Source organism: Dipodascopsis tothii (assembly GCF_038497935.1).
Source record: "Dipodascopsis tothii strain CBS 759.85 unplaced genomic scaffold V1510scaffold_26, whole genome shotgun sequence".
Taxonomy (NCBI): domain Eukaryota; kingdom Fungi; phylum Ascomycota; class Lipomycetes; order Lipomycetales; family Lipomycetaceae; genus Neoaidaea; species Neoaidaea tothii.
In genome coordinates, this window is record NW_027118010.1 from 27,101 (window position 1) to 39,583 (window position 12,483).

The following is a 12,483-nucleotide window of genomic DNA, read 5'->3' on the forward strand; positions in this document are numbered from 1 at the left end:
CCGCCGCACCCGGTCCGGCGAGCACCGAGCCGCATCTGGTGCGGCTTCTCTTCAGCCGCAGGGAGTGCGGCTCATTCAGCCGCACACCATGCGGCGCGCCCCCGCCCGCTACGATAGCTCCGTTGAGGAATCATGCATTGCCATAATAAACCATAACTATAGAGTGACCGATGCGCAAGGGTCATAAATATGGCCGCAAGGCCGCGGCCGTGCAAGTGCGAGGTGCGGGCGGCCACGCCGCCCGTCGATGCGTGTTGAACTGTCTGCCAGGCTCTAGCTGGACTTTTGGCCGACAATGGCGCCGGTCGTCAATGCAATGTGGTCAAAGATGTCCACGGACTTGAGGTCGACGTCGAACGGTGGTCGTCTGTACATGCGCGTCTGAAAAAAGATCTGGGTCAGTCCGGTCGTGTGCGCACCTACCGTATGATCCAGCACGAGCGAGAGCAGCGTGCCACAGAGCCAGCTCGCGTTGAGCAGCAGGTAGTGAAACGACGAGTCAAAGATGACGATCGAGAACACAAACATGATGTTGCCCAGCGAGGCAAAGAAAAAGTAGATGATGGACGTCTCGTGGCACGTCTTCTGCGCGAAGTTGAGCACGATCTGGGGGATGCGCGATCCGACTGCGGTCAGCGCGCTCCCGCCGGCACTTACCGTAGATCACCGTGCAGCACCAGCCCGCGACCTGGCCGACGTAGCTCGGCTGCGCGTTCCGGCTGCGGTACGTCAGGTGCGCCGCGTCGTACAGGTGGCCGTCGGTCGCGATGTACAGGCCCGTGACGATCGCCAGCACGACCATCAGCGCGATGCCGAACTTGAAGAACGCCGTCTTCCAGGCGCGACGCAGCGGCACCACCACGCTCTGGCTGTACGTCTCCTCCTGGACGTCTTCCGGCTCGTCGTTGGGCCCGCCGGCGTCCTTGCCGTCCATCAGGGCCACAAAGTACCGCCGGATGCGGTGCCGGCGGTAGTACACCGTCTGGAAGATCATGACGACGTCCGCCATGGCATTGTAGATCGCCAGGATGGTCTAGGTCAGCGCGCACGCGCGCAAACGTACCATCGTCGGCAGCGTGTCCTGCAGCACACATCCCAGGATGTTGAGCAGGTCGCCGATGAACCACAGCCAGAGAAACGACAGCGATTGGTCGTCTGTGTTCTGGCGACGGAACTGCGGTCAGCACGGTCGGCGCGCCCACGTACTGTGTCATACAGCTGCGGCGAGAACACGATAACCCAGCAGGCTATTGAAATCGAGCCTGACACGCCCGACAGCGCCTCGCTGCTCAGCGGCGACGGGATGTACAGCTTCATCTTGCCGACGGCCTGCGCGGCGAGACTGGGGGGTCTTATGGAGGATCGGCTCGTCACAGCACACGCGTACAGCGCTCGTTTTCGGCAACTTGTTCGCACGTCTGAGCGGCCGGCCGTGAAGCGAGTACGTTGGGTCCTGGGCGCTCGGCTGGCCTCTGTCTGGACGGCCTGCAAGCACGTCCGTGGAACAGGTGGGTCGTGTCGAACCGTGGGCGACAGTCAATGGTCTGCGGTCAGCCCTGGTTCTCCGCCATCGCCGGCTCCGATGGCAGACGGTTCCGAATCTGGTGGTGGTCGTACGCGCTGCAGGCGAGCCTGTATCCAGCGCCGCACGCCTCGCCTTGACTCACCTGGCTGTCGTGGTGCCTGCTCGAATCGCTGCCCGATTAATTGCGTCTGCCACAGGGCTCACGGTGTAAATCCAGGTGGTGGCCGCCCAAAGTATATCGGAGTGGAGGTACGAACACTAGGCACAGGCTACGGTATCTATGGCGCGAACGGGCTAGTCCGGCCTGCTGGTGTAGGCCGTGACTTGTGAGTCGACGGTGCCTTTCATGTGACGATGGTGGACGACGAATCGCGCCACGGGCACCCAGACCCGGACTTGGCCGCCCCGGGGCGCCCCGCGGGCGCGCGCGCGGACCGTGTCCGGACCCTGGCCACAGTCCACGGCGGGTCCGCGACCTGGACCTGCAGCAGGTCGCGTGTGGTCCGGGTAAAGCGCAGGGGCAGGGTAAACGGTCGGCCGGGTAGCGGAAAAAATTAGATAACACCCGTGACGGCGACCGGCACCGTGGACGACGACCTCAGCCGACACCAGCGCACAGTGAGAAACGAAGCGGCATCGGCGCTCAACAGACCAGACAAGATGCTGGAAGAAGTGGAAGATATCGACAACATGGATTTCGATCCGGCGGACTTTGATCCGCGCAATGCGCTGGCGCCCATGCCGGTGAGCGCGAGCTCGGCCAGCTCGGCCAGCTCGTCGCGCAAGGCCAGCCAGGCGCCGTCGCCCGGCGGCCCCGGCTTCCCGCTGCCTGGCATGGGCGGCGGGCTGCCGCCGAAGCTCATCGACGACGCGTCCATGTTCAAGGACTGGCAGACCGTGTACCCCGTGTACTTTGACGCCAGCCGGTCCCAGAGCGAGGGCCGGCGGGTGAGCAAGGCCATGGCCGTGGAGAACCCGCTGGCCAAGGCGCTCGTCGAGGCGTGTGCTGTGGCCGGCGTGCAGGTCGTGTTTGAGGTACGTGGCGGGCGCGCGGCGCTGACCGAAAGCCGCAGAAGACGCACCCGAAGGACTGGTCCAACCCTGGCCGCGTGCGCATCAATCTGCGCGACCCGGAGACCAAGCAGCCGACGAACCCGGCGATCAAGAACAGTGAGTGGCTGCGACGGGCGCGCTGACGGCAGAACGCCAGCTGTACATTTACATTGCCGAGTACCTCAAAACGCACCCCACAAAGCCTGAGGACCCGCTGAGCCTGCCGATCCCGGGCCTGCCGAGCGACAAGGTGCCGGAGAAGCCGGAGGTGCCGCGCGGCTGGAAGGTCAACGCGATCCTGCCCCTGCACAGCCCGGCGCTCAGCGGCGGCGGCGTCTCGGACAACATCTTCAAGGACCTCCAGGGCGACGGCGGCCTGGCCAACATGCTCGGCGGCATGGGCGGCGGCGGCATGCCCGGCATGGGCGCGGGCGGCATGCCCGACCTGGCGAGCATGGCCAACATGCTCGGTGGCATGGGCGGCATGGGCGGCATGGCCAACATGCTTGGCGGCATGGGCGGCATGGGCGGCATGGGCGGCGCGGGCGGCGCGGGCGGCGCGGGCGGCCCTGGCGGCCCGGGCCCGAACACGAAGAAGCTACGAGTCAAGGGCGGTCGCCGGTAGATAATGTATTGATGTGGCTACCACTTGCGCTCCTGCATGCCATTGGGCGGCTCCGTCTTGACGGGCGCCTTTTTGACCTCTGACCAATTGGTGCTGAGAGCGGTGCCGTTGCTCTCGACGTAGCTCTTCATCATGGCGCGCTTGGTGTCCTCGTCGGCGCCGTCGTAGAGCTTGCGGAAGAACGACGCGGGACCGTCGTCGGCCTCCTCGGTCGAGCCGAGGTCGCGCACGAGCGCGTCCCAGTTTTTGGCGCGGCCGGGTTCGGCAGCGGCCGGCGCGGCCGCGCCCGTGATGTCAGCCCACTTGCCGGGGGCGGCCTTGACGAGCTTGATCTCGATCTTGGTGCTGAGCACGCGATGCGTGGACTTGTCAGGGACGACGTCGGCGAAGAGCGGGCCGAGCTCGAACGAGAACGGCTCGGCAGCCGTGTCGAAGGCAACCGCGATCTGGATGTCAGCGTACCCCTGTGGCGGCGGTGGCAGTGCGGGTCACGGCGCGGTGAGTCGGTCCGGCGGACGACTCGCCGAACAGGCGGGCTGCATGCACAGCCACGTGCACCGGCGCAGCACTTGCATGCTGCCGGCAGACGGCGGCCTGACACGTCGTCCGCCCCGCCACAGTGTGGCTGGCCGCGCTGGGCGGCCCGGCTCAGCGGTCCGCCGCGATCCGGCGAGCCGCACGGCCCTGGGTCGCACGCCAGAGCACACCGGTGCCCGCCGACTGCCCTCTCTGCGCCCGTCGCCGCCGGCCGACATCACCCGGCCCGGCAGACGTCGCGCCGCCTGGCCAGCCCGTAGTGACGCCGCTCCCGCGCACTCGCCAACGGCCCTGGCAACCCACGCGCCCTACCTCGCCCGGCCGGATCGTCACGGCCGCGTCCTTCGGCGCGTTTTTCACAAACACGGTCACCGTCACAGCCTCGTCCGTCTGGTACCATTCATGTCTGCTGTCAGCAGCGCCGCCGCGCGCACGCACCTCACAGCGCCCGCCATGTCTGTCCGTCAGCACTGCCGCGGGGACCGATCTCCCCCCCCAAACGCGCCGTCCGTGCGCAGGCGCACGTATCAAACATTGCGCCAGCCAATCAGGCGCCGCCTCCGCCGCGTCTTACCATCCACAGTCTGCGTCGGCCAATGAGTCGTCTACGGATCAGAAGCAGCGCCTGAGCGTCGGTCGCGTTCTGCGTCGTTCTGTCCGCCGCGGGACGGTTGTGCCACAGCCCTCGCGCGCCACGACACATGTCGTCATAGTCACGTGGGCGTGCGGGTCACGGCGACGGGTCACAAGCAGCGGGTCACGGCCAGGTCCTGGCAGTACGACCAATCGTGATCACGGCGTAGCAAGAGCCCAGTAACACACGGCATCAGACCGTGCAGTCGTCAGACGATCCATCCACCAGCGCCGTTCGACAGCGGCTTTGCGCAGCTTTGCAACCAGTGTCGCGACGCATCGGCCAACGGTGCATAGAGCAGAACAGCTGCACAGTTTGCATGCACAGGCGGCGGGTTTGGCCAGGTAGAGTCAGCACAGCGCAATTGTCCCCAGCGTCTTCCACCGGCAAAACTGTTTGCTGGTAGGCCGAGTTTGTCGGACCGGACCTGGCTTGTCCAGACCGCACCACTAGACACGTCGTTCGCTAGAGCCGTGTGCAAGAAGCCGTGAGCGTTTGTGTGCAGATAGCGCCGCCGTCGTCTTCTCCAGCACCCAGCCCGGCTACCTACAATTCCGTCCACCTTGATTTCCTCGCTAGTTTCTCTTTTTTCGACTCTGTCGGCGTCAGCGATGGACACGAACAAGCCGCTCATGGGACTCGCGGACCCGTCTGCGGTAAGTTGGGCTGACGAGGCCGGGCCGGGCTCGTCCGATCGCGCCGCGGCGCGGGGTGCGGCGGCAGGGCGCGGTGTGGCGGCTACGGGGACGCGGCGCGGACGGACGCGGCGCGAACGGGCCATCCGGCGGCCATCCGCGGCGCGCCGACCGCCGGCTGGGCCCGGCTGGGCCGGCGCAGGGCCGGCAGTGGCTGGCCGCGGGGCCTGGCTGCGGCCACGCACGTCCGCGGGCGCCACCGCCGCGCCCCATCGCTGCCGCGTGTCCGGCCGGATGGCGCGGTGCGCGGCCAGATGGGACTGGGACGGATCGGGTGGGAGTGGTGAAGCCGTACCCGTCCCCAGAACGGTTTCTAACGTGTGCTTTTTCTAGGACGACACTGATAACGAGAACATGTCCATCGACACTCCGAGCACGCCTTCGCCGCTGCTGGAGAGCGCGCAGGCGGCGGGCGCGGACGGGAAGCTGGACGGCGCAAGCCAGCTGATCCCGGCGGATAACTGTACGTTGTTTGGGCCCGTCTGGGCGGGCCTTTCATCGATCACGGCCGGCGGGCGAGCGATCCGGGCGCGCAATGTGGGCGGCTGCGCGGGCGGGGTCGCAGCAGCGGGCGCGCGACCGGCGGACGCGATGCCGCGCCGGCAGGCGATCGATGGAGGCGTGGGGGGCGTGCTGACGGGCAGATCCCGCGATGATGAACAAGCTCTGCCCGCCGCTGGACGAGCTCGAGGTCGAGACCGAGGCCTACAGCATCTGGAACATCGACAGCTGGAAGAAGCTGGAGAAAAAGCTCCACGGACCCGCGTTCAAGTGCGGCGACTTTGAATGGTGCGTGCGGCGCCGGACGTGCTGACCGCAGGCGCGTGCTCCTCTTCCCCGCCGGCAACAACTCGGACCACATGTCCATGTACCTCGAGTGCAGCGCGCCGCCCGGGTACGAGACGCCGGACGAGTGGGCGGTGTGCGCGCAGTTCGGGCTGGTGCTGTCGAACGTCTCGGACCCCACAGTGTACTCGGAGCACCACGCCAGCCACCGGTTCACGCCCGAGGAGAAGGACTGGGGCTTCACAAAGTTCTACGACCTGAGGAAGCTGACGACGCGCCACGAGAACCGGGACATCCCGATCGTCGAGGACGACCAGGTGATCATCACGGCGTACGTGCGCATCATCAGCGACCCCACGGGCGTGCTCTGGCACAACTTTGTCAACTACAACTCCAAGAAGGAGACGGGCTTTGTCGGGCTCAAGAACCAGGGCGCGACGTGCTACATGAACTCGCTGCTGCAGTCGCTGTACTTCACGCGGTACTTCCGCAAGGCGGTCTACCAGATCCCGACCGACGGCGAGGAGCCGATCTCGAGCGTGCCGCTGGCGCTGCAGCGCGTGTTCTACCAGCTGCAGACGTCGCCGCACCCCGTGGGCACGCTCGAGCTGACGCGGTCGTTCGGCTGGGACACGACGGACGCGTTCACGCAGCACGACGTGCAGGAGTTCAACCGCGTGCTCATGGACAATCTGGAGGGCAAGATGAAGGGCACCAAGGTCGACGGCGCGCTGACAGAGCTGTTTGTGGGCCAGATGAAGAGCTTCGTCAAGTGCATCAACGTCGACTTTGAGTCGTCGCGCAGCGAGGACTTCTGGGGTACGTGGCGGACCGGGCGCGCTGACAGCAGACATCCAGCTGAACGTCAAGGGCATGAAGAACCTGGCGGACTCGTTTGTGGACTACGTCCAGGTCGAGACGCTCTCGGGCGAGAACCAGTACCAGGCCACGGGCTTCGGCCTGCAAGACGCCGAGAAGGGCGTCGTGTTCCAGTCGTTTCCGCCGGTGCTGCACCTGCAGCTCAAGCGGTTCGAGTACGACTTCAACCGGGACATGATGGTCAAGATCAACGACCGGCACGAGTTCCCGCTCGAGATCAACCTCGAGCGGTACCTGAGCGAGGACGCGCCGCGGGACGAGTCGTGGGACTACGTTCTCCATGGCGTGCTCGTCCACAGCGGCGACCTCAACGCGGGGCACTACTACGCGCTGCTCAAGCCCGAGAAGGACGGCGACTGGTTCAAGTTCGACGACGACCGGGTGACGCGCGCGACGCTGCGCGAGGTGCTCGAGGAGAACTACGGCGAGGACCCGCAGCAGCAGCCGGCGGCGATGCCGGGCCAGTACGGCCTGCGGCCGCTCAACAAGTTCTCGCTCAAGCGGCACTCGAACGCGTACATGCTCGTGTACTACCGCAAGTCGCGGATCGAGCAGGTGCTCGGCAACCTGGCCACGGCCGACACGCCGTCGCACCTGTCTCAGCGGCTCGAGCGCGAGCACAAGGAGGAGGAGGCGCGCCGCCGTGAGCGCGAGGAGCAGCACCTGTACCTCCAGGTCAAGCTGATAAACCAGCACCAGTTCGAGAACTACCAGGGATTCGACCTCGCGCCGTGGACGGACGACGCGCACGTTTTGGAGGACTACCCCGTCGAGTCGCGGCCGCTGAGCTTCCGCGTGCTCAAGACGTCGACGCTGGCGGACCTGCGCCAGCAGGTGTCGAAGGAGCTGGACATTGCCAACCCGGCGAGCATACGATTTTGGATAATGGTGGGCCGGCAGAACAAGACGATCCGGCCGGACATTCCGATTGAGGAGAACGACTTTAAGACTTTGGAGGAGATCCGGGAGCGCATGTCCAGCAAGAACGCCGACCTGCGGCTGTGGATGGAGCAGGCGCCGGTGGACCCGGCGACGGGCGAGCCGCAGCCGTGGCAGACGGACGGCAACGCGGCCGCGAGCAAGATCGTCGTGTTCCTGAAGCACTTTGACGCGGTCGCGCAGACGCTCAAGGGCGTCGGCCACGTCGTCGTCGGCAAGACGGACAAGGTCTGGAACCTGAGCCACACGATCAACGCCATGATGGGCTGGCCGGAGGGCACGCCCATCAAGCTCTACGAGGAGATCAAGCCGGCGATGATCGAGGCCATCAAGCCCAAGCAGACGTACAAGGACGCCGAGATCCAGGACGGCGACATCATCTGCTTCCAGAAGCAGTACTCGGAGCAGGAGCTGGCGGCCGTGGCCGGCTACCACGACGTGATCACGTTCTACGACTTTCTGCACAACCGCATCCTGCTGACGTTCAAGCCGCGGTTTGCGAACCAGCCCATCCAGACCGAGATGGAGCTGTGGTTCAGCAAGCTCGACGTCTACGACCAGCTGGCGCAGAAGGTGGCCGCGCACCTGCAGTGCGACCCCACGCACATCCGGTTCACGACGTCGCACACGTCGGGAGTGCCGCGGGCGGTGGTCAAGCGTGTGGCCAACATGCCGCTGAACCAGATCCTGCAGCAGGGCTACCTGCAGAACGTGTCGACGATGCTGTTCTACGAGGTCCTCGACGTGAGCCTGTCCGAGCTCGAGACCAAGAAGGTGCTCAAGATGACGTGGCTGTCGGACGGCGTCAGCCAGGAGACCACGCACGAGCTGCTCGTGCCCAAGAACGGCACCATGCAGGACGCGCTCGAGCTGCTCAAGGCCAAGGCCGGGCTGACGGACGAGGCGACGGCGCAGGTGCGCATCTTCGCCGTGCACATGAACAAGATCCACAAGCTGCTGTCGCTCGAGCACCCGGTGATCTCGGTGATCGAGTCGTCGCAGCTCTACGCCGAGCAGCTCTCGCCGGACGACCTCGACAAGGGCGCCGACGACAAGTACATCCAGGTCTACCACTTCCAGAAGGAGCCCATCCGCGGCCACGGCGTGCCCTTCTACTTTGTCATCAAGCCCGGCGAGCGCTTCGCCGAGACCAAGGAGCGGCTGCAGCGCCGCATGGGCGCGGACGACAAGAAGTTCGAGAAGATCAAGTTCGCGCTCCTGCAGCGCGCGTCGTACTCGAAGCCGCTCTACCTCGACGACGACGAGGTCCTGTACGACGTCGCCAAGGAGGACGACCTGCTCGGGCTCGACCACCTCGACAAGACGTCGTACAAGACGGGCTTCCGCCACGAGCGCGCCATCTTCATCAAAAACTAGGCCGCGTGCCCCAAAACCCTCTCTCGCCGTGTGCTTCTGTTCAGTTTTGTTGTTTACATTTCTAGAGGACACTGTGCCGGTCTACTTGGTAGACGCAGCGTCTCGCTGGGCAGGCGTCGCAGGTTTGTCTGTTAGGTAATAAATATTTCTACGCACGCCGCACGGCGTGCGGCTTAGCCGCGCCGCGCCGTGTGCGGCTCGTCCCGCCGCACGCCGTGCGGCTCGCCCCGCCGCACCGTGTGCGGCGCGCCGCCCCGTCGGGAATTATGGCGGAGGCCCGCGCACCCGCGCCGCCGCACGCCACACGTGCCCCATCCGTCGCGCCGCGCGACGCTTGTGTCTGGATCTTCCGTCCGCGGACCACTCAGCCTGGCCGCAACCGACAGACACCGCGCTCAGCGACCGGACGACGGCCGAGAACCAGCAGACACGCGACGACTGGCAGACGCATGCGCCCAGACACCGCGCGCGCCCAGTCCACGAACCAGCTTGCCCGCGCGCGCACGGCCACCACCGCGCCGCCGGCACCACCACCCCAGAGCCCTCAATCGGCCCCGTACGCCGACGAAGGCGGCCGCAGAGCCGTGCCAGACGCCTGGCCGCTGAACGGCCGACTGGATTGCCACCGACGGCTGCACGCAGCCCGCGGCGAGACATCACATCGGCCAGCTCGGACAACTCCGCGAGACGGATAGGCCGACGAGAGCCACGACCATGAGCGAGAGCGTCTCGCGAGACGAGACAGACGCGGCAGTGCCGCGTGACGGTGCCGTGGACAGCGCGGGCGGGAGAACTGGCGGCGCCGTGGCCGACGCCGGCCCCAGCGGCGGATCGGCTGGACGGCCGGATCGGCCGGCGTCGCCGGCTGGGGCGGCCGCTGAGCGCACGCCGCCGCCCGCGGAGGTGCCGACCGTGCCCGCGGACCCCACAGACCCCGCAGACCCCGCGGAGTCGGCTGCCGCCGCTGCCGGGGCGGCTGCCGCCGCCGCGCCGCCGGCGCCGCCGGCACCGGACGGCCCTTCCTCGCCGCCCGCCTCCTCGCCGGCACCGCTCCCCCCCCCTCTCCCCCGCCGCAGCGAGACCAACGAGGCCCGGCGCGCCCGGCTGCGCGCCGAAGGCTGGACGGCCGCGCTCGACAGCTGGCGCGCGTCGCCCGAGTTCCGCGCGTCCGCGTTTGGCCCGCCCGGCCAGGGCTCGACCGAAACCAGCGCGTCTTCGGCCAGCCGGCTCGCGGCCGGGCTCGCGCCCGTGTCGTTCGTCAGGTACGCCGCCGGCACGGCGCGGTCTGACAGCAGGAGCACGCAGAACCTGCGGCGGCGCGACGACGGCGACGATCTTTCGCGGTCCGGGTCGACGCCCAGCCTGCGCAGCATGGCCGGCACGTCGATCTCCGGCTCGGCGCTGCGCAACAGCCCTTCGTCGGTCCTGCGTGGCCTGCACGGTGCCGCCGTGACCGGCAGCAGCAGCCTGACGGCCCGGGGCACGCGGTCGCACGCTGCCGAGCAGAGTCTCGAGCGGCTGGACCGCATCCTGAGGCACAACAGCGCGCTGCCGCCGATCTTCTACCGGGACGTGCCCGGATCGGACCTGACGCGGCTGCAGTCGCTGCGCGGGCTGGCCGACGGCGACGAGGCCGACGAGGCCGACCGGCTGCTGGACCCGTTCGAGAACGAGCTCGAGTCGGGCGCGGCCCGCGACGTGGCCAGCATTCTCAACGCGTTCACTCCGTCGCTGCTCGGCGGGCTGGGCCGCCGCTCGAGCCTCCGCCGGCGCAACTCGGTCCGCCGCTGGGACGCGCAGCACGCCGAGAACTCGGCTAAGCGGCGCAAGCGCGCGGAGGCGGCCGCCAACGACCTCAAGGAGAAGCCGTGGCTGCTGGACCTCCAGCTCGTGTACTGCGACGGCGGCTGGACGGGCGACGACTGCAAGCCGGGCAACATGCTCTCGGTGGCGCCGTCCGTATACCAGTCGCAGCGATCGCGGTGCAACATCGTGCTCAAGCACACGAGCGGCAAGCCGTTCACGCTGCACGAGCTCATCATCAAGGCGCCGACCTCGGGCTACTCGTGGTCGGTGCAGTACGGGCTCGTGTTTGTGTCGATGACCAAGGACAACCTGGTGCCGCACACGCGCGGCCAGATGCGCCAGATGGAACGCTACGCGAAGCAGTACCCGGTGACGCCGTCGGCGACGGCCGGCAGCGTGGCCGCGTCGCTGCGGTCGTCGCCGGAGTGCGCCGACGACGCCGACGAGTGGTCGCCGCTGGCCTGGGACGTCGTCGACCTGACCGAGGACGAGGACGCGGGCGACGGCGACGACGCCGACGCTGCGTTTGCCGGCCCGGCCAGCTACAGCCGCGCGAACCTGCTCTCGCGGCTGTACAACATCAACGCCGGGCACTCGCGGGTGCTGCGCGCGTCGCACCTGCCGTACACCGGCTTCCGCGGCCGCACCGCGGCCGCCCGCCGCCTCGGCCTCGACAACACGTTCGGCTTCTTTGGCGCGCCGGACGCGCGCAACGTGCGCGTCATCAACACCGAGGACCTGCCGCAGCCGCCCGAGGCCGACGACGACGACGACAATCTGTTTCTCAACCTCGACGAGCGCGCGCGCCCGCGCGACGACGTCCACCCCTCTGCGGACGAGCCCGACGCCGAGACCCTGGCCGAGCCCGTGGCCAAGTTCGAGATCCCCGAGAACAAGTCGATCTACAAGATCGTGTTCGACAGTCCACTGTAAGTCTGCCCCCGGCCCCGCTGACCCAGTTCCGCGACCTATGTGTACATACAGATCTACAGCTCCAACCCGCGGGGGAGCGTCGACATCCAGGGGATCTATCTCAACGGCTTCATCGGGCCGCGCTTCTTTCCGAAGGCCGACTGGCGCTGACCGCATTGCATTCATTCCTTAACGACATTGGCACGCATCGTCTCGCTGGGCGGCACGGGCCGCCCGGGATATCTGGTGAATTTGGTTACGCAATCTATTGGTATACGCGATCTCGAGCCGCACGCGATGCGGCGGGCAGTGCGCGCTGAGCCGCATTACGTGCGGCGCAAGAACGGCACTGCCAGCCGCACGCGGTGCGGCGCTGCCAGCCGCATGACGTGCGGCGCAAGGCACGCCGTGCGGCGCTCCCAGCCGCATGACGTGCGGCGCTCCCGCAAGCTGTGGCTCACGTAGCACATGCCCTCGGCAGCCACCCCGTCAAGGGTGCAGTCGGCCGCGGGCACCACCTGCCGAAGGCAGCCACCCTCGACGGAGTCGCCGCCGGAGGCTCGTATCAGGTGAGCCTCCGGCGGCGCGGGTACGACCTGCCGAAGGCAGCCACCCTCGACGGAGTCGCCGCCGGGGGCTCGACAGGTGAGCCTCCGGCGGCGACTCCGTCGGGGGTAGCTGCCTTCGGCAGGCCAGCTGGCATTTTGCGGCTAGA

At 67.4% G+C, this 12,483-nt stretch overlaps 5 protein-coding genes across 5 annotated transcripts; 3 read left to right on the forward strand and 2 right to left on the reverse strand.

Moving 5' to 3' along the window:
* Window positions 1–273: 273 nt before the first annotated feature.
* V1510DRAFT_404256 (PQ loop repeat-domain-containing protein) lies at window positions 274–1,317 on the reverse strand (the record flags this gene model as incomplete). The annotated part of the gene is made up of 5 exons (XM_066932224.1): window positions 274–393; window positions 424–626; window positions 658–1,033; window positions 1,064–1,174; window positions 1,207–1,317. The coding sequence occupies 5 exons, from the start codon at window positions 1,315–1,317 to the stop codon at window positions 274–276; spliced, it is 921 nt and encodes a 306-aa protein (XP_066787623.1).
* Window positions 1,318–1,915: 598 nt separating this feature from the next.
* On the forward strand, window positions 1,916–3,226 carry V1510DRAFT_420546 (signal recognition particle, SRP19 subunit). The gene is given in 4 exon segments (XM_066934464.1): window positions 1,916–2,560; window positions 2,593–2,695; window positions 2,728–3,131; window positions 3,150–3,226. The coding sequence occupies 4 exon segments, from the start codon at window positions 2,186–2,188 to the stop codon at window positions 3,201–3,203; spliced, it is 936 nt and encodes a 311-aa protein (XP_066787624.1). The 5' UTR covers window positions 1,916–2,185; the 3' UTR covers window positions 3,204–3,226.
* V1510DRAFT_420549 (SGS domain-containing protein) lies at window positions 3,194–4,402 on the reverse strand. Its single transcript, XM_066934465.1, has 3 exons — window positions 4,179–4,402; window positions 4,053–4,146; window positions 3,194–3,649 (listed from the first exon to the last, which is right to left on the reverse strand). The coding sequence occupies exons 1-3, from the start codon at window positions 4,193–4,195 to the stop codon at window positions 3,221–3,223; spliced, it is 540 nt and encodes a 179-aa protein (XP_066787625.1). The 5' UTR covers window positions 4,196–4,402; the 3' UTR covers window positions 3,194–3,220.
* Window positions 4,403–5,225: 823 nt separating this feature from the next.
* V1510DRAFT_420556 (uncharacterized protein) lies at window positions 5,226–9,205 on the forward strand. Its single transcript, XM_066934466.1, has 4 exons — window positions 5,226–5,532; window positions 5,714–5,858; window positions 5,890–6,674; window positions 6,706–9,205. The coding sequence occupies exons 1-4, from the start codon at window positions 5,424–5,426 to the stop codon at window positions 9,048–9,050; spliced, it is 3,384 nt and encodes a 1,127-aa protein (XP_066787626.1). The 5' UTR covers window positions 5,226–5,423; the 3' UTR covers window positions 9,051–9,205.
* An 81-nt stretch (window positions 9,206–9,286) lies between these two features.
* Window positions 9,287–11,939, forward strand: V1510DRAFT_437899 (uncharacterized protein; the record flags this gene model as incomplete). The annotated part of the gene is made up of 4 exons (XM_066935587.1): window positions 9,287–10,000; window positions 10,127–10,312; window positions 10,346–11,785; window positions 11,816–11,939. Exons 1-4 carry the CDS (start codon window positions 9,765–9,767, stop codon window positions 11,937–11,939), a joined length of 1,986 nt encoding a protein of 661 aa, XP_066787627.1. The 5' UTR covers window positions 9,287–9,764.
* Between the last annotated feature and the right edge of the window lie 544 nt (window positions 11,940–12,483).